The following is an 18,474-nucleotide window of genomic DNA, read 5'->3' on the forward strand; positions in this document are numbered from 1 at the left end:
CTCCATGCGTTTCAGACATGACCGCCAGGCCCCACATTAGGGCCACTTTTGCCCTTGCCAGGTTCCCCCTTCTTTCTGTCTCCCCACCCCTGGCCTTGGGGGCAGCTCCCTCTTGGCCAGGCCTGCCTCCAGCCGCGCCCTGACTGAGAGGTCTCATTGGAGCACTGTGCCACCCACACACCTCCGTGACCACCTGTGGCCTGTGCAGGGCAGCTTCCTACCTTGGGGTGGAGGGGAACTTGACATTGGAGCCCACCAGCACCCTGTTGAGGGACAGGGCTCCACCCCAGCTACCCCATGGCCCCTGCTGAGGGGGGTGGCCTTGCTAGGCAGCCCCTCCTGTTCCTAGGGCCCAGTATCCAGTTCAGACTGGAGCCTGGCTGAATCCAAGGCCCTCTGTGGCTGTCCAGCCTGGCCATCTCATATATCAGCCCCACCTGCCATTTAGGCTCCCAGCTGTCAGTCATCACCAGGATGCTGACCCCAAAGAGATCGCCTGCCCCTGGCTCTGGCTCTCTTCCAACCCTCTCCAAAACTGCTTGTTTACAGCAGTGGGTAGTGCTGGAGTGACTAGAGCGGCCCCAGCCCCACAGGGCCACAAAGGGGCCAGTGACCCCAAGCTGCTTGCAAGGGTTCAGTTCCCACTGGGGCATGCAAGCCACCCACCAGCGTGGAGACCCCTCTTCCAGTCTGGCCCCCAACATGAAAGCGACGCCAGCAATTGGAGGCAATTTGCCGGCCTTTGATGGCCATGTCAGGGCGGCACCATGGCTAGGGCTTGGGAAACAGTTGTGCTTCCCGCATTCTTCCCTGATTACCCCAGCCCGAGCCAGGACCCGGCAGCCTGCAGCCCATTGTGCCTTTGTGTGGAGCTGGCGCTTGGTGAGAAAGGGCCAGCCTGGCCCTGGGAGAGTGTCTCCACGGGAAGCCATGAGGAGCAGTGTTGCCCCCAGGGTCATGGCCGCCCACCCCCACTGCATCCTGGGGTTTGGGTTCGTCAGGGGGTGGAGCAGGGCCATAGGCTCCGAGAATCCTGAGGTTTGGGAAAAAAGAGGCCCTATTGAATGACAGACGTACATGTAGCACACACACACCCTAGCCCACCCTGCCAGGTAGAGAGCCACCCTCCAGCACATGGGAGAGGGACCAGGGGCCAGGTCAGCCTGAGACCCGAGCCTGGACTTCTTTCTCCCTTGGGTCACTCGAGGGCAGACAGGTGTTTTCTGGTCCTGGAGGCAGGGGTCCTGCCCTGCTGGGGCATTTTTCTTCCCTCTGCTGTCCTGCACCCCTGCTGTGAGTGCTTGTGAGGATGAATCCATACTCATTCCTTTTGTTTTCATCAAACCTCCCTGAGCCCATGTGCTAGGCCCTGCACACAATCCTGGAGAGGTGCCCCCTCACAGGCCACTGGGGGAGGCAGGCATATAAGGCAATGACAGCCACAGTGGTGCTGGGCAGGGCACCCAGGAGGATCTCACTTGGCTGGGCAGCTGAGGGGTGCCTTCCCAAGGGGCAGCAGCAGAGTGTGAGCATGGCAGGCAGAGGGAACCACACATTCCAAGGCCCTGCTTGGCTTCTCATAGCTGAAGCGTGGTACATGATGGGGTCAGAGAGGGAGGAGGGGTGAGGCTGAGAGAGAGGCCAGAAAGAGAATAGATGCTTCTGTTGGTGGAGCCAGGTCTAGATGTCTGACCCGGACCCTAGAGCAATCCTTGGGATAGCCAGGTGGGATGAGGGAGGAGGCAGCGAGGCAGGGCTGGAGGACGGTGGATTCCTGCGCCCACACCTCCCAGTCGTTGCCCTTGATGCAAGCAGCAGAGCAGCAGTGTGGGGACCTTGAACTTCCAGCAGCCATGGAAGAGTCATGAGCATCACCACCCCTACCTTACCTCTTGTCCCTGTCCTTCCTGGGCAGACTCAGAGCATGGCAGAGACAGCACCATGGGCCTAGAGATGTCAGCGATCTTTCTGGCCCTCCCTCCCCTCCCCGGCTCCTGTGTGCCATGGATTGAGCAGGTTCCAGCCAGATTGCACCGGTAGGCACCGTGCCTTCTCTGGGTTCCCAGCTGGATGCCGGAGGCCACAGTGATGGGGGGCCTGTAATAGACGTCCCCCTGTGAGTAACCCAGGGTCACAGTAGAAGCCTTGGGAAATACATAAAAGAAGAAAGAAGGAACAGTGCTTGCAACCCACTCCCGACCCCTGACAGCCAAATGGACAGTCTTCCGGTCTCTTTTCCCTTCATCCCAGGGCTGCAGCAGAACTCTTCCAAAAATTTTGATTGCTGCATTTTTTTTGAATCAGCATTCTAACATAGGTCTTTCTTTGTGTAACTTTAAACTCTTCTCAGGTATCACTTTTAGTCCCACAGAACATTTTGCTGCAGCAAATAGATGCTGGATGGGTCTGCTGGCCTCCCTTGGTCTTAGAGGCCCTTTGTAGTTCTCAAAAACGTGCCGCTCTCTTAGTGGGTAAGCAAACGGGCTTGGGAATCAGATAGCCTGGCGTTCCCGCTCTGCCTGTAAATAGCCGTGTGACCTTGGGCAAGGTACTAACTCTTCTGTGCCTGTTTCCTCAACACGGTGTTACGAGGATTCAGTACCTCCATGCTGTGGTGACATCTTTGTGTAGAAATCTTCTGCCGTATCTCAGACCACTTGTTTGGACTGAATTCCTAGAAGTGTCTTTCTTAGTTCACACTGTGACCATCTAGGACTTTGTCCCTCCCAGGTTGTCACCAGCCAGTGCTTAAACAGCTGCCCTTCAGGTTCTTGGAAAACCAGAGCAGTTTGCCCCTCAGCCCCAGCAGGGTCTCCTCCAACGCTTATTTGGAGAGTGTTCTCTGAGTATCCGCCAGTCACCAGCAATCACTCCAGGTGTTAGGGTTACAATAGTGAATAGACAAAACTCCCTGCTAGGGTGGAGCTTGTCATTTCAGCAGAGGCAGACAACAAACCCAAAACAAGGACATCATAGAGGACATTAGAAGGTGATAAGAGCTATAGGAAAGATAGTGGGGTGAGAGGGGGTCAGGGGAGCATGAGGGGGTTGTAGTTTTAAACAAGGTGGTCACAAAGGCCTCTCCAAGAGGTGACAGTTGTACAGTGACTCGAAGAAAGTGAACCTGCAGCTGCCGGAGCTCCGAAGTCTCCAGGCGGAGGGATTGGCAAAGACAGGGGCCCTGAGGCAGAGACGGGCCAGGTGTGCCTCCCAGGTGGGTCTCCAGGCAGAGGGATTGGCAATGACAGCAGCCCTGAGGCAGAGACAGGCCAGGTGTGCAGGAGGGCAGTGAGGAGGCTGACACAGGGGCGGGGCTGTGAGCCAGGGGCAAGCAGAGGCCAGAGGTCCAGAGCAGCCCCCAGTGCAGGGAGGAAGATGGGGGCAGGACTGCACCTCCCTGACAGCGTAGATCCTAGCAGAGCGGGTGGCAGAGCAGGCCCTGTCCTGCCTGCCTTGGAGACACAGGGCCTGCAGGAGGTAGACACCAGGCAGATGGGCAGTCGGCACTCAGCACGTGGCCTTGTCACCGCCTTCCCGCATACTCTGACCCCAAGTCAGAATGGGCAGCCTGGCACACAGGGCACCGTGTGGACATGGTGAGCTGTGGTCACCCTGGAGCCAGGCCCTCGTACCGCACCACGCATGGCACACGCCTTCATCTGCCCTCAGCGCTTCTCGCATACCCACCCCTAGGAATTGTCACTCAAATTCCCTTTGCCTGTGGATCCGTGACAGCAATATCTATGGCTGGTCCCTGTCATCTGGCCTTGGGTCCAGCATTCCTCCTCCTCCTCCTCCTCCTCCCTTGGAACATGCTGAAGCAGCCCTGTCCCCACACAGTGACCGCGGTGCTGTTTCCTTCGCCACCCTTCTGCTGTCTGGAGATCTGGCTGCCTTGTTCACTGTCTGTGCCTTCTTAGATGAGTAAACTGCATGGGAGCTGGGCCCTGGTCTGTGCATTCACCACCATTTATCTCCTGTTCTGGCATGTTCCCTGAATATTTTTAAGTGAAAAGGCACAGAGGCAGGTTGCGAGAAGCACAGAGCGGGACCCGCAGAGTCTGGCTGGGTGGGTAGCAGCTCTCACCACGTGACAACCTGGGGTGCTCTTCACTTCCCTATGTTTGCCACATGGCTAAGAAAGGAAAAAAAGGCCGCTGGGAAAACAAAGCAGCTCCTGGTGACGTTTGCCACAAATCCATGCTGCCCCATGTCCAGGTCTCCCTTTGGTCAGGCTTTCCAGGTGTGGCTTCCCGGCCAGTCCATAATAGAGCAGAGGTAAACGAGCCTGACCATCTCAGAAGAGCAATTAAATGGCCACATCTTCACCAGTGCCAGATAGACTTTCCGGCTCTGCCTGCTCCGGGCAGTGCGAGGTATGCATTGTGTGTAACGAGAGCCATCACGGGCGAGATGGACTGCCGATTGGGCCACGCCTGTCTCCCCAGCCCAGCACAGACGCCGGGGAGCCCCACGCCTTCTCAGCCTCCAGACCTCCTGGCACCAGAGGGAGACGGGCTGCCCATGCCATTTGTCGGGGTCTGCTGCCAGCTACCTGCTCTGTTTGCAGAAGAAAGGCCAGGCTCTGATTCAGGGATTCAGATACCTACAGGCCAGGCGCTCACTTGAGGGGACTGGCCAGGGTCCTCCCCATGCCCACACTCTGCGCCCCATCCCAAGCGGGGGGCAGACCACCTAGGTGTGGAACCTGCAGAGCAGACACCGCTCAGGCTCCAAGTAAGGTATGCTGCTCACAGGGAGCGCTTCCTTAATGCAGGTCCCCAAGGCCATAGTGTCACATGTCCCTCAGGCAGGCGTGCAAGGGCCTGGCTCCTGGAGCCCTGTTCATATCAGCTGCATGTCCTCAGTCTTCCCAGGGGCTCAGGCTTTAGATGGCCAGTAATCTGACTTCTGCCTGCCAGAGGGAGACCGGACCCTTTGTGCAGTGGGGCAGGCTATCCCTGGCTGACTCTACAGATGGCCTCTTTATCCAGCACCCTTGTCACTTTTTTTTTTTTTTTAAGACTGAGTCTCGCTCTGTTGCCCAGGCTGGAGTGCAGTAGCGCAATCTCGGCTCACTGCAAGCTCCACCTCCCTGGTTCACGCCATTCTCCTGCTTCAGCCTCTCGAGTAGCTGGGACTATAGGCGCCCGCCACCACGCCCGGCTAATTTTTTGTATTTTTAATGGAGACGGGGTTTCACCGTGTTAGCCAGGATGATCTTGATCTCCTGACCCCATGTTCCACCCACCTCGGCCTCCCAAAGTGCTAGGATTCCAGGCATGAGCCCTTGTCACCTTTTTAAACATCTAGAGCTACAGGGCCAGTGCACGATGCTCTCACAGCCTTGAGAACCATTGTCAGAAGCCCACTGAAAGGTGTATCCCCCACCCATCACTCTGAGTGGAGAGCAGAAGCTGGCTTTGCCATTGGGTAAAGGCTGTAGCTCAAATCCTGGCTCTTCTGAACTCACTGTGGGGCTTCCAGTAAGTCACTGGCCTCTTAGACCTTCATTTGCTCATCCGTATAAAGAAGGAGTGGCCAACATCTTCAGGAAACTGAGCCAGAAATAACCCACACAGCCCCGCCAGCCAGCGCTCCCAGTCTGAGACGACAGGCCAGGGCCCTCCGGACTGAAGCTTGATGTGCGAGCCTTATGGCTGCCTTGACTTTTCAGAGACGAAGCCAGTACTGGGCAGGACTGGGAAAATGGAGGAAAATTCTTCAGGTGCCAGCAGGTGCAGTGGCACAGGTGCCAACGGCACATAGGAAGCTGGGCCCTCTGCCTGTGCCTCTGCCCAGCTTCCTCCCTGCTCTGGTCCTCTAGGTTCCCAGCCTGTACAGGCCCTTTGTGCACATGGGGAGGGGATCCTGGTGGGACACCTCCTTGGCAGGCAGGGTATCGGCTGCCTTCACCCCCACCTGCCCTCAGTGCCTTCATACCCAGCTGCCCCTAGCAGCAGTCTCAGGAGCCACCACCCACTGGGGCTCCCTGTCCCATGCCACTCTCACAGTGTCCCCATGAGCTTGCTCCCACCAGGACACCCCAGTGGGGCTGTGAGGCTCACAGAGTGAGTGCTTACACTGAGGTGCTCTGCCAGGGGTGGAACTGCTCCGAGCCCTGGGCCCACCCACTCCCACAGATGCAGAGGAGCCTGCTGAGTGGTCTCACCCTGGCCAGTGGCCCACATGGAGGCTGCACCATGCTGCCACCAGGAGATTCCTCATGAATACAAGCCCCACAGCACAGAAAGACAAATGCTGATGATCTCACTTACATGTGGTATCTCAAAACCCAAACTCATAGAAGCAGAGGGTAGAAGGGTGGTTGCGGGAGCCTGGGGGTGCAGGCTGGGGTGGGAATGGGGAGATCTTGGTCAAAGGGTTCACAGTTTCAGTTAGACCAGAGAAATCAATTCAGGAGATCCGCTGTGCAGAATGGTGACTATAATTAATAACAATGTATAATATTCAATGAAATTTGCTAAGAGAATAGATTTTAAATGTTCTCATCACCAAAATAAGTATGTGAGGTGATGAATATGTTAATTAGTCTGATTTAATCATTCCAAAATGTATACATGTATTAAAACATCATGTTAGACTGGGCAACATGGCAAAACCCCATCTCCACAAAAAAATGCAAAAAATCAGCTAGGCGTGGTGGCACGAGCCTGTGGTCCCCACTACTCAGGAGGCTGAGGTGGGAGGATCACTTGAGCCCAGGAGGCAGAGGTTGTAGTGAGCCAGGATTATACCACTGCACTCCAGCCTAGGCAACAGAGTGAGACCCTGTCACACACACACACACAACACACACACAAATATATATATATATATACACATATATATATACACACACATATATATACATATATATACACACATATATATATATTACACTATAAATATACACAGTTTGTCATTTGTCAATTTAAAAATGAAAAAGACAAGCTCCAGAGAAAGGGCAGTTGCAGCAGCATGTTTAAGGATGAGTGGGACTTCTATTGCCTAGACTGGGAAGGGTGTTCCAGGCAGAGGGAACAGCACGTGACAGGCTTGCATGTGCGATGAGGAGCCCAGGAATGGACCATGATCAGCAGGGCTGCAGAGACGGTGCACAAAGGCAGAGAGTGGTGAAGATGGAGGTGTAGTGGGTGCGTGTCGGGGCATCAGCAGAAAACAAATTTCCACTCAGGCGTTCAGCTGGAGGGAGTTGAACAAAAGGTCTTTAGTGAGGCGTGGGCTGGTTAAAGCAACTCATAGAGGTAGCTGGAAAGCGGTGGGGGCTGCACCCACCCAAGCCTGGGGGCGGGGCTGCATATACCCCTGGCAGAGGATCCCGGGATGAGCCACTGACTCTGTGAGCCCCATGGCCCCACTGGGGTGTCCTGATGGGAGCAAGCTCTCACGGCAGTGGCAAACTGAGCCGAGGGGGCACTGTGAGAATGGCGTGGGGCAGGGAGCCCCAGTGGGTGGTGGTTCCTGGGACTGCTACTGGGGCAGCTGGGTATGCAGCCTGCATATCCCACTGAGGGCAGGTGGGGGTGAAGGCAGGGCAGGTGGGGGTGAAGGCAGCCCAGGTCCTGCCTGCCAAAGGGAGCCAGGGATACACACCCTGACTGCCCTCTCTTCCCACACTCTGGCCTGTTGGGGCTTTCACTGCTAAACCTGGTCATGCTGTCTGCAGGGGTCAGCCTCCCAGGCACACAAGAGGGTGGAGAAGTGGAGAATGGGTCTCCAGAGGCAATCAGGGAGTACCCCACCCAGGGAGCCTCAGATGCCGAGTTTCCAGACGTGGACTTGGCATGAGTGCACTGGAAAGCAATGGACCACTCGGCACAGAGCAGCAGTCCCTCCAGGGCCTGAGCACGGGGGTGGTGAGCTGAGGCCCCAAGAGGCACAGTGCCCTGCTGTACACCTATCAGATGTGTGCCGGAGGGACCAAAATGTCAGAATGGACCACAGGCCTCAGGGCTGATTGGCTAGGGAGGGAGACAGAAGAGGGGTGAGTCTAGGCAGCAGGTGCGCGGGCAGGGAGCCCACGGGTGCTTGGGGTATGGCAGAGTGACAGGCTCTCTTCTGTGCCTTGCAGGTGGCCTCAGCCCCGAGTCCAAGAAGATCCTGACACCCGCCCTCAAGAAGCGGGCCCGGGCTGGCCGTGGGGAGGCCACCAGGCAGGAGGAGAGCGCCGAGCGGAGCGAGCCCTCACAGCACGTGGCGCTCAGCCTGACTTTCAAGCGTTACGTCTTCGACACCCACAAGCGCATGGTTCAGTCTCCCTGAGTGTCCGGTGACCTCCCCGAGGGCCTCCTTGCCCAGCCCAGTCCAGGCTGCTGTGCCAAATCCCAACCAGCCATGCCTCAGCCTCTCCCAGTCTCTCCCTGCAGTCCTGCAGCAGCAGCCCCCACCCCCAAGCTTGGTGCTGAGCCCTGGTGAGGAGCTGAGGGGGATGGGTTGCCGGGGCCAGGAGGGTCTATCCTCCAGCCCCTGCACACTCCCACCCAGGACAGCCCCCAGCCCAACTAGGAAAGGGCCATGGGCAGAGGGCTGGTAGCCAGTATCTTCCACTGCCCCATCTGTTGGCCACCTGCAGGCCAGTCTCAACCCTCCGCCAGGTGGGCAGGCACTTGATGGCTACAAATAAATGTCCCGTGGCCCCAGCCCACTCTACTGGTGTCTCTCTCTCTGTGACTTCACTAGGGCCGCCGCCCTCCCCAGCTGTGTTCCAAGGGGAATCTCAGAGAAATCCCAAGAGTTCCTGCCCAGGTTGGGGCCAGGGAAGGGACCCAAACTCAGAGTCTGTGGGCTGTGGGAGTCTGCAGAGTGTCTGCGCTTCTCAACCCCACTAGGTGGCTCCTGGGGCGCTCTGGGCCTTCAGGGAGAATGGGGATTCTCTGGGCAGCTGGGTCCAGAGAAGGTACCCACAGGGGAGTTGGGGAATAGCAGGGTGCCTGGCCAGAGCGTCAGGCAGAGCAGGTGGAGGCTTGCTCCTCCACCCCAACACGAGGAGTCCCTCAGCCCCTGCCCTCAAGTTTGAGAACCACATACTTCCCAGAAAGTGGAGGCTAGCATGGTGAGGGCACCCTGCAGAGCCATCTGCCATCCCCTGCACCCACAGACCACCCTGCCTTGTAGCCCCAGGCTGTGGGGTACTCAGGAAGGGGTGAATGGTGGAGTCAACAGACTGAGGGGAAATCAAAGCTTTTAGAGACATTTGTAGGATGAACAGATGTTCAAACGTTCCTTTATTTGGTCTCCAGACAGACGCAGAGGCCTCCCTTTTATCCCAGTAATCGGTGCATTATGCTTTAATTTGCAAATGGCATTAAAAATATTAACAGGGGCAGGTTTCGATCAAATGACTTGGGCCTGTTAAGCCCCAGAGCCGTGTGTGTGTGTGTGTATGTGTGTGTGTGTGTGTGTGTGTGTGTGTGTGTGTGTGTGTCCCGTGTGCACGTGGTGGGTGGGGAGCAGGCAGTTAATTAAATACACCAACAGCAAAGCAAAGCCCCCGAGCTGCAAGGATACCAGCGATGGCGACTGGCCCGGCCACCCTTCGTCAACCTTGGTCCAGACCCAGGCAGCAGGGCTGGAGCAGCAGTCAAGGGCAACAGCTGAGAGCCATGGGGAAGTGGGGTTCCCAGTTCAGTCCCCTGAGGGGATTGGCCCTGGAGGAACATGAGAGAGAGTGTGGCCCTGGAGGAACGTGAGAGAGAGTGTGGCCCCGGTGAGCATGGCCTCCGCGGCTGCTGCAGGCTGCGGGTGCCAGGGTGGCTTGTCTGCACTGTGAATCAGGACAGCCCTCTGCCTAGGAGCCGACTCCCCCTCTACTGCCGCTGCCTGAGCAGACGCTTCCTGGGACTGCAGTGGCCCCTATCCCTGGGGCCTGACCCCACTGTGTGCTGTGCCCCACAGCCTCCTCACCCTGCCTGGCCCTGCAGACTGTTTCACCAGGAAGGCAGTGCCACTTCACTGAGGCCACTCCACCCAGGAAACTGGCAGCAGCTTTGAGCCCACACCAGGCTCCCTGCTAGCCTGCTGGTCCCCCAGGGGAGGGCAGCCCAAGAAGGGAGCAGACCTCCAGGAGGGCTTCAGTCAGCACCGAGCTGGGCTCACAGCCCCCAGCCTGTCAGTCCCTGGGGGCAGGAGAGGCCCCTCTGAGCACTTGCCAGTGCTGTCCAGGCTGGTCACCTCCCAGCACAGATCTGGGAGCTGCTGGTGAGGGCCAGCATTGGGTCCGAACCCAGCTCCAAGGACTCACCTCTTAGGCGAGGAAACCTCCCTCCTCCTCAGTGTGGGGCTGAGCTGGGAGCCAGGCCACACCCTCCCTGACCCCTCCCTCCCCAGCCCCCTCAGAGTCCCTGCACATTGGGACAGAAAGCTCTGAGCTCAGCCCCAGGTCCTGGCCTGCATGGGCAGGGTGACCTTGGGTGTGTCACTGTCCCTTTCTAAATGAGGGTTGATGTGACCCAGTGGAACCACTGTGCCAAGCATGGAGTTCCATGGAAGCTGTCCATGGGAGCTTCCATAGGAAGCTGGCTCCCATGGGAGCCATGGGAGCTGGCTCTGGGGCCAGATCAGGTGTGGAGGAAAGATGAGCACACAGGGCGAACGTGGCTGCCACCACCAGGGCACAGATTCAGGCCTCTCCCTGCCTGCGGTGTGAGCTTGGGCAAGTTCCCTAACCTCATGCCTCAATGTCCCCATGTATAAAATGGAAGAAGAAAAGCAGCCATGCCAGAGGGCTGCCCTGGGGATGGGAGACTTGCCAGGCACACTGCTGACCCCGCATTACCTGCGGCCCTAGGGTGGGCCCCACACATCTCCCACTGAGAGGCAAAAGGCCCAGAACCCCTCAGGAAGTGACACCAGCCCCAAATAAGCTGTTTTTCCAGGAACTCTGTGCAGGCGTCCACCTCCACCCCACCTCTCACCTCCCCGCTGGTCTGAAGACCGTGCTCCTCAAAGCCCCGGGAAGGAGGGGGCTCGGGTGGAGGAACTGAGGCACAGAGGCACAGAAGGGAGGAGGGGCAGCCCAGGGCGACTCCCAGGAGCCTCTGAATGCCCTGAGTGTGTAATGAGGCGGACCTGCTCTGTGTGGCCTGAAAACGTCCAGCCGACTGCCCCAGGAGAGGCCTCTATCAGGCCCGGCATCGGTGGAAACCCGAGCGTCCATTAGTGGGGTCGGGCCAGGGCGCGCAGCCTTTGAAGGTGCAGCCTAGCCGGGACGGTGGGCAGGAGCTGGAGCCAGCACCCGGTTCTGGCTGAGGCCAAGGTGTGGGCATGCACGTCCCCTTCCCTGGCTCCCCCGTCCCCCAGGGTGCCTTGGGCAACCCCAGGCCCGCGTGTTTTATGTAGGAGAGGGTTCCAGTGGGCCAAGCTCACTGCAGCCACCGACACAGGTAAACTCACCGAATCTGCTCGTCTACCCACGGCAGTGGTGTGGCAGCAGCATGCCGGTTTCCCAGGGGTGCGAGCAGGGCAGGGCTTGGCTGCCTGCAGCTGCCCCAGATAGAGCTGGAGTTTGAGTCCAGGCTCTATGTTCTTGCACAGTCCCTTGCCCACCAGTGCTTCAGGCGTGTCCTTGGAAAAGAGGTGCCCTCTGGGGTCCTCTGTGGGCTGATGGGTGGGGTGGGGCATGGGGCAGCAGTGCCCTGGGCCCCCTCACCTGCCTGCCCACATGGAGTGAGGTCATGGACCGACATCCTGCCATGGGCTGGGGCAGGAGGGGCAGCGGTGATTGGCAGGCCCCCGACCAGCAGGGCTAATGCACAAACCAAGAGATAAGGCTTATCTGGAAATGTCCCTGGAATCGAGACTCTGATGGAAACAGGCTTCTGGGTTAATATATTTTCAATAGATAACGTCTCGTAAACGGGAAGCCCTGGGGGCCTGGGGCAGGAGAAGGGGCAGCTTCCGTGCTCCCAGGCCTCCTGCCCTGGCCATGCATGTGCATGTGCGCACACGGGCTTTGGTGCACCAGGCATCTCCAAGCCTGTGCTGACGTCTGGGTCTGCGTCTGTGCACATGGATCCGCGATGTCTCAGACGTGTCTGCATGTGCTCCATGTGTGTTTTGGGAGGGTTGGGGTGTTTGTCAGTGTATGTATCTCTTTGGGTGTGGGAGTGGGGTGAAGGAGGATCGAATCCAGTGTACACAGGGTGGTGGCAAGTTCCCTAACCTCATGTCTCAGTGTCCCCATGTGTAAAATGTGCCTCAGTTCCTGTGTATCCAGTGCTAGTTTTCCCCATGGGCAAAGGGCATGCAGGTTAGTGGGGCCTCTTCTCCAGGACTGGGTGGGATTCAAGGGAGGCTTATCACTCTATTCTACAGGAAGCATACCAGGGCCAGACCCCTGTCTGGGGAGTGCAGGAGCCTGTCAGTCTGAGCTCACTCTGGAGTTGGTCCCGGCCCTGGCCTCCTCTGCCGAGCAGCCTCCATGTGGAGGTTAGCATCTCCAGATTCCCTTCCAGAGACCAAGGCCAGCCCCGCTGACAGCCTCCCAGCTCCTAGTTCAGCCTTGTCTGTCCTCTGAGGCAGGGACTGGGGAGGCCTCCTGCCAAGGGGCTGCATGGGCAAGGTCTTGAAGGGAGAGTAGGAGTTTGCCAGGGCAAGGAAGGGTGGCACCTGCCAGAGGGAACAGCAGAGTGAAGGCTGTGGCGAGGGAGTGCTCGCTGGGGCCCGTGTGCCTGCTTGCTGAGGAGGGATGAGGTCATGGCTCCAGACCCCCCAGCCCCTGCTGCACCTCCAGGAGCCTCCACACAGGCAGCCCAGATTAAAAAGAGTAATTAGCATTTGACTGATAATGGGGTTGAGCCATTAATTAGCCTGCTCAGCCGGCACCAGGCTTGGCTGCTGGGAGTTGGGGCGGAGGCAGCAGCGGGTGCTGGGAGTGGGGCTCGCAAGACTCTACAGGGGCTCCATTCCCTTTGCTGAGCACTGGTGATGCTGGGGGAGGTGATGGGGGCGCGATGAACAATGTGGCCGGACCTCGGGCAGCCAGGGAGGCCTAGAAGGCTGTCTGCTGGGTGTGGGAGGCCTTGGAGCCCCACAAGGGCACAGGCAGGGGGATGGGGCATGGTGTCCAGTTGGGGTTTCAAGAGACCCCTCTGGCCTCCTGAGGGAGCCAATGGCAGGGCCTGGAGGTCAGGGCTCCCCAACCCCCAACACAAACAGGAGGCAGAGGCCATATGGGTTGGAGAGGACCTGGGACCAGTGGTTGGTGATTGGATGTGGCAGCCGAGGGGAGAGGACAGTCCGAGCTGAGGCCTGGGAGGAAGAGGACGTTTGGGAAGGCTCGGGGATTGAAAACGGAGAGGTGAAACTTGAGAGGAGAGGTACTTTTGGGAAGAGGCCCCAAGTTGAGTGCTCGAATATTTATGAGGCCTCCTGTGTACAGGCCCTGCCACTGTGCTGGGGCACCAGTGGGGGAGACGGAGACCCTGCCCGCATCCCAGCCTTGTGCTCCCTGGGGCAAGCCCAGTGCAGGGACCTCAGAGGGCGCTGGGAGGGACAGCATGGACCCTAGATCACTACCTCCCACCTCACAGTGTGGCCTGCGGCCCCCTCTGCAAAGGAGGCTGTCGGGCCGGCCCTGCACCCCTGGCCCACCCAGGCCAGCAGGTTGTAGGTCACATGGCCACACCCCTGGAGCCCTGAATGAGGTGTTGCTCAGTCCCCACGTGCTCCCCCCACGTTATCGCTGGCCCCCATGAGGGAGACAGTGCTGCAGAGAGAAATGGCCACATCCCACAGCCACAGCTGGCCTCTAGGTCAAGGCCTGGCTGGGAGCCCAGGCTGACCTGGCCCTGGGGCACGGTGCCAGGCCTTACCCCCCAAGGTCATTCCATAGACTCGGCCCCGAGCCTCCAGCATCACACATAGCCACCACCTGGCGGGCCCCAGCATCCGTCTCCCCTGCCAGGCTTGCACAGCCCAATATCACCTGTGGGAGGAGACCCCGTTGGCAGGGCCAGTCCTGTGGAGCCACCTGAAGAGGCACAGAGGCAATGGAGCTGTGGCCAGCCCAGTGTGTCCCAGCAAAGGGCCGCCGAGGGGCCGCTGAGCCCAAGGCAGTCTTCAGTCAGCCGCTTGGTCCTCCAGCTCCGACCCGCCTGTCTTCACTGCCATTTCCCATCACTTCCTCTGCCTCTCTCTGGTCCTTGACAGACAACCCGGCCTCCCGCCAACATCTAGTTCACCTCTTCCCTGTCTATGCCCTGAGGCTTGGGGCCCCAGCCCTTGAGTGATGTCTATCTGGGACCCCCAGGCAACCTACCAAGGTAGAGGCAGGCTGGAGGGTCTGTGGGGTGTGGTTACTTACAAGTGGACCCCGGGGCTCTCTTGAGCTTTCTCCTCCCACTCCCTCCCTCCCAAGCTTCCACCCTGGGCCTGCCCCCATGGCAGCCACTCTCTGCAGGGCCCTCCCTGCTCCCAGCTCTTCAGCTCCTTCTAGGGGACCTGAGGACCCAGGGACCCAGAGGACCTCGAGCTGGGGGTAGAGAAAGGCAAGGGGGGAGCAGAGCCAGGCCTTCCTCAGAGGCCCAGGCAGAGGCCCTGGAAATTCCCCAAGGACTCCAGAGCTGGGGCTCAGACCAGGCTACAGAGGCCAAGTTCCTGACCCTTCCCCATCCCTTCCCGGTTAATTACCAAGAAAGACTCTCCCAAGCCAGTTACCCACACCATCCCCAGACTGTCATCAGCACCACCACCATCACTAACCTCACCATCATTCCATCATTTAACGTCACTACTAACGTCAATGCCATCATCACCTCATAGCGTAACTAACTTCACCGCCATCATCATCAGCATCACCAGCAACCTGCTCAGATTGGTTTGGGGAAGACATGTCTGGAGGCCGACAGGGAGGAGCGTGACACAGTTTGCCAGGAGGGAGACGCCATGCCCAGGCTCAGGCAAGAGGGAATGGGGTGCGAGTGGGGCCATGGCTGGAGTCAGTAAAGAGGAGGAGAAGGAGGCAGATTTGAAGATGATCCCAAAGCTACATCAGCTGGCCTTGGCACTGACTGGATGATCGAGGGGAGGCCAGACTTAGGGGATCCAGGGTCCCTGGCCAGCCTCTGCCCAGAGTTGCTGGGCACAAGAGATGGGAACCCTGCAGAGGAGGGGGTGGGCAAGATGCCTTGGCAAGCTTCACTGCAGAATTCCTGAGTCCAAAACTCAGATACCCTTGGGGAATTTGGCTTGGAAAGCCTCTCCCTGGACAGCTGTGTCTTGGGTCTGGGTGGACACAGAGATGGGTCATTGGCACACAGGCACAGCAAGGCTATGGGATCCTGAGGCCATGGGGAGGGATAGAGCTAGAGAAGAGACGGGCCCAGGGAGGGCTCTGCGGTGCCAGGGCACAAGAGGACATGCAGGGCCAGGGAAGGTGGGCATTGCTTGAGATGCCCATGGGCCATGGGTGCCAGGCCCAGGGAAGAGGGTGGTGGGGTGGAGCCTCAGGCAGGCTTCCGAAGGAAGTGAGCAGGGCGCTTCTGGGTGGAAGTTGTGTAATGGGTGTGGCGTGAGATGAGGCAACCCGCTTCCTAATCAGATGCAGAGCAATGATAGGGTGGAAGATAGCCAACAGTCAGCAGCGCCTCACTGCCCCAGTGCTCACCGTGGGGGGATCCACTCCCGCACTGGCCAGGCCTCCCCAGGTCTCCCTGCCACCTTGCCCTGCTCTGTCTCCAGGCCTTTGCTGGTGATACTGCCCTCCCCGCCGGGGCCCATGCTCCACTCAAGCCCGCTTCTCCCTCAACCTCAGGGCTCTCGCACAGATGGCTCTTGATGGGCAGAGTGGGAGGAAGAGAAGCAGGTTCTGGGTCCTGTGCTGCCCGAAGAACAGTGCTGCTCCAACGAAGGTCTCCTGGCCGGCCTCTTATGGATGGGTGGGAAGGAGAGGAGTGGTTTTGGGACCCCTGCTTCCTGGAGTTCCTCACAGAGGGGAAACTGAGGCAGGGGAGGGGTTGGTCCTCTGCCCAGCCCCCCAGCACAGGGAACCTTTGGGGGGAAGTGGCTGCTGCCAGCTGATGCCTGTGGGAAGGACTAGCCCAAGCCTGCCAGGTCCTGGCACAGAGCAGGCATTGGGGACCGGGGTCTGGGTGCCTGTGTGGACACACTGACCAGGCTGCGGCCCAGCCCTGCCTCCCACCATGGACAGCTGGGTGGGCTGCCGATAAGGAGAGACAGTTGCAGAGTCACCAGGCCCCAATGATAAGACAGACAAGCATCTCCCGGTGGCCGGAAGGTGGGGGAGGGGCCCACCGGGGAAGCACCCACATCTCGGGTGGGAACACGGAGGCTGCTGGTTCTGGGCAGGGCCCACCCTGCCCCTGGGGGCACAACAGCCCTCCCCAAGGCATCTGGGCAGCTGCCAACAGTGCAGCAGGGCCCCGGCCTGGCCCACCCTGCAGGACCTCCCCACAGTGGCCCTGCCCAGCTCCAATCCCACCTCAGCCCTGCCCAGCTCCACACGCAGTCTTCTCAGGGTTCCCTCGCACACCAGGCCCTGTCCCCCTCTGCCTCTGCTCGGCCATGCCCCTGCCTGGAGCACCCCCACACCATGCCCATCTCCCGCCCCTTCTTCCAGGTGCAGCAGCTTGTCCCTGAAAGAATGAACTGCTGGTGAGGAGAGAGGCTTCTGGGAAGTTGGGGCTGTGACAGAGTGGGAGTGGGGTGGCAGGGGACACACAGGACAGGTGGGTGTGTCCTTGTGGAAGGGGCCTAGCATGTCATGGGGTTCTTTTGCTGGAGACATTGGGGCTCTCTCTTCTTGCCGGGGTTGCAGAGCTGGACAGCATGAACTTGAAGCCACTGCAGCCATCCTGTCCCCACGAAGGGAATGATGTCCACAGCACAAAGGGGTGACGGCCATGCCGAGAAAGGCCAATGGAGAAATGAAGAGATGGGTTCCTGCTGGCCCCATCTGAGCCCTGGATCCAGCTATGCCTGGAGCTCACCCCCGTGTCATGGGAGGCCACACATTCCCTCTGTTGCAGAAGTCTGGTGCCGCGGGTTCCTGCTTTGTGACTCAGAGAGTGATCGTGGTGGGTGCGGTCAGCCGTGCCTCTCACTGTCCCAGAAGGGTTCCTGACCAGCAGCAGGTCCTGTTGCTTCACCTTCAAAGCCTGTCCCGAATCAGTCAGCCCCCACCGCACGGCCGCCAGTCCAGCCAGACCCAATCACCTCCTGCTTGGACCATCACAATTGCCTCACCCTGGTCTCCTGCTCTGCCGGCTGCAGCCGGAGAATCCTGTTGAAACGTGTCAGGGCCCCTCTTCTCTGTTGTAAACCCTCTCACCCGCACCTTCCTCAGGGCAATTGCCAGAGTCCTCACCATGACCCCCAGGCCCTGCACGACCTCCCTGACCTCCTCTGCCATCTCCCCACTCCTCCGAGGTCTTCAGCCTCAGGAGAGGGAGCCCCTGCTCCTGGATGTCCCAGGTACTCCCTCCCGCCTCAGGGCCTCTGCACGCAGCTCCCGCTGCCCCCAGCTTGCTCCCCACCCATTCTTCATTGAGCAGCCCCATTGCCCCCAGCCCCGCAGTAAAAATCCACATTCCCACCCTCTGTTTCATCCTTCTTTCTAGCTGGGCTCTCCCACTCTCAGCATTCTGCCCGTCGACCTCATTTACTGCCAGTGTTCCCATGGGAAGGGGGCTCTAGGGACAGGGGTTTCTGTCCTTTTGCTCACTGCTGTGTCCCAGTGCCAGGCAGAGCACCCAGCACATGCCTGGCGCTCCACACACAGGAGCACTCGGGCCAGTGGGAATTAAGTGAGTTGGTCCATGCAGGGTCCCCATAAATGGAGCTGGTCTCATTATTGCCGTAACTGTTACTGGCCACACTGTCCTGGCCTGCAGACCACGGTGACCTTCATCAACAGTGACAGGGCATGTGCACTCCGGTTCACACGTGCTGAGGTGCCAGGCTGCACCCCAGGTCCTGTGCCCAGTGCTCCCTGCTGACCTAACAGATCCAGCACCCCCATTCTCAGCCCCCAGCCAGGCCCCGGGGGCCTTCCCAACCTTCCCCAGCCTTGCCAGCCCACCCTATGGCCCCAGGGGCCTTCCCATCTGATTGGGTCACTCCTCCGCTCCCCAAAGGGTGAAATCCAAGCCCTTACCTCGGCATTCCAGGACTCTAGGATGTGGCCGGAACCTCCCAAACCCACCATGTGCCCACCACTGGAGTCCCCAGACCAGACTGGGCCTGCGCCTCCCTCTGCCTACGCTGATGCCCTCGTCCAGTCCTGCTCCCTCAGCACCCCCTCCTCACCTGTCTGCACCCACTCATGACCCAGCTCACGGCCCCTCGGTAAGTGCAGTTTTCACCTCCTGCTCCAAATCTACAGCCCAGATGCAGTGTCTCTGCCAAGGCTCAAATCTGCCTTTCCAGCCTGGCTGTTTCCCCAGGACTCCACGCACCCACCTGTGCCTCCTCTGTGCTCCCAACAGCAGGCGG

The 18,474-nt window shown here is 59.2% G+C and overlaps 1 protein-coding gene across 1 annotated transcript in view; it reads left to right on the forward strand.

Moving 5' to 3' along the window:
• The window catches only part of EEFSEC (eukaryotic elongation factor, selenocysteine-tRNA specific), a 256,685-nt gene extending 247,339 nt beyond the window's left edge, over nucleotides 1-9,346 (forward strand). Inside the window, exon 7 of the mRNA XM_019022999.4 lies at nucleotides 8,096-9,346. Coding sequence (XP_018878544.2) covers nucleotides 8,096-8,286 — 191 coding nt within the window. The 3' untranslated portion in view covers nucleotides 8,287-9,346. The remainder of the gene's footprint in view (nucleotides 1-8,095) is intronic.
• The last annotated feature ends 9,128 nt before the right edge of the window (nucleotides 9,347-18,474 follow it).

Source organism: Gorilla gorilla, chromosome 2 (genome assembly GCF_029281585.2).
Source record: "Gorilla gorilla gorilla isolate KB3781 chromosome 2, NHGRI_mGorGor1-v2.1_pri, whole genome shotgun sequence".
Lineage (NCBI taxonomy): Eukaryota > Metazoa > Chordata > Mammalia > Primates > Hominidae > Gorilla > Gorilla gorilla.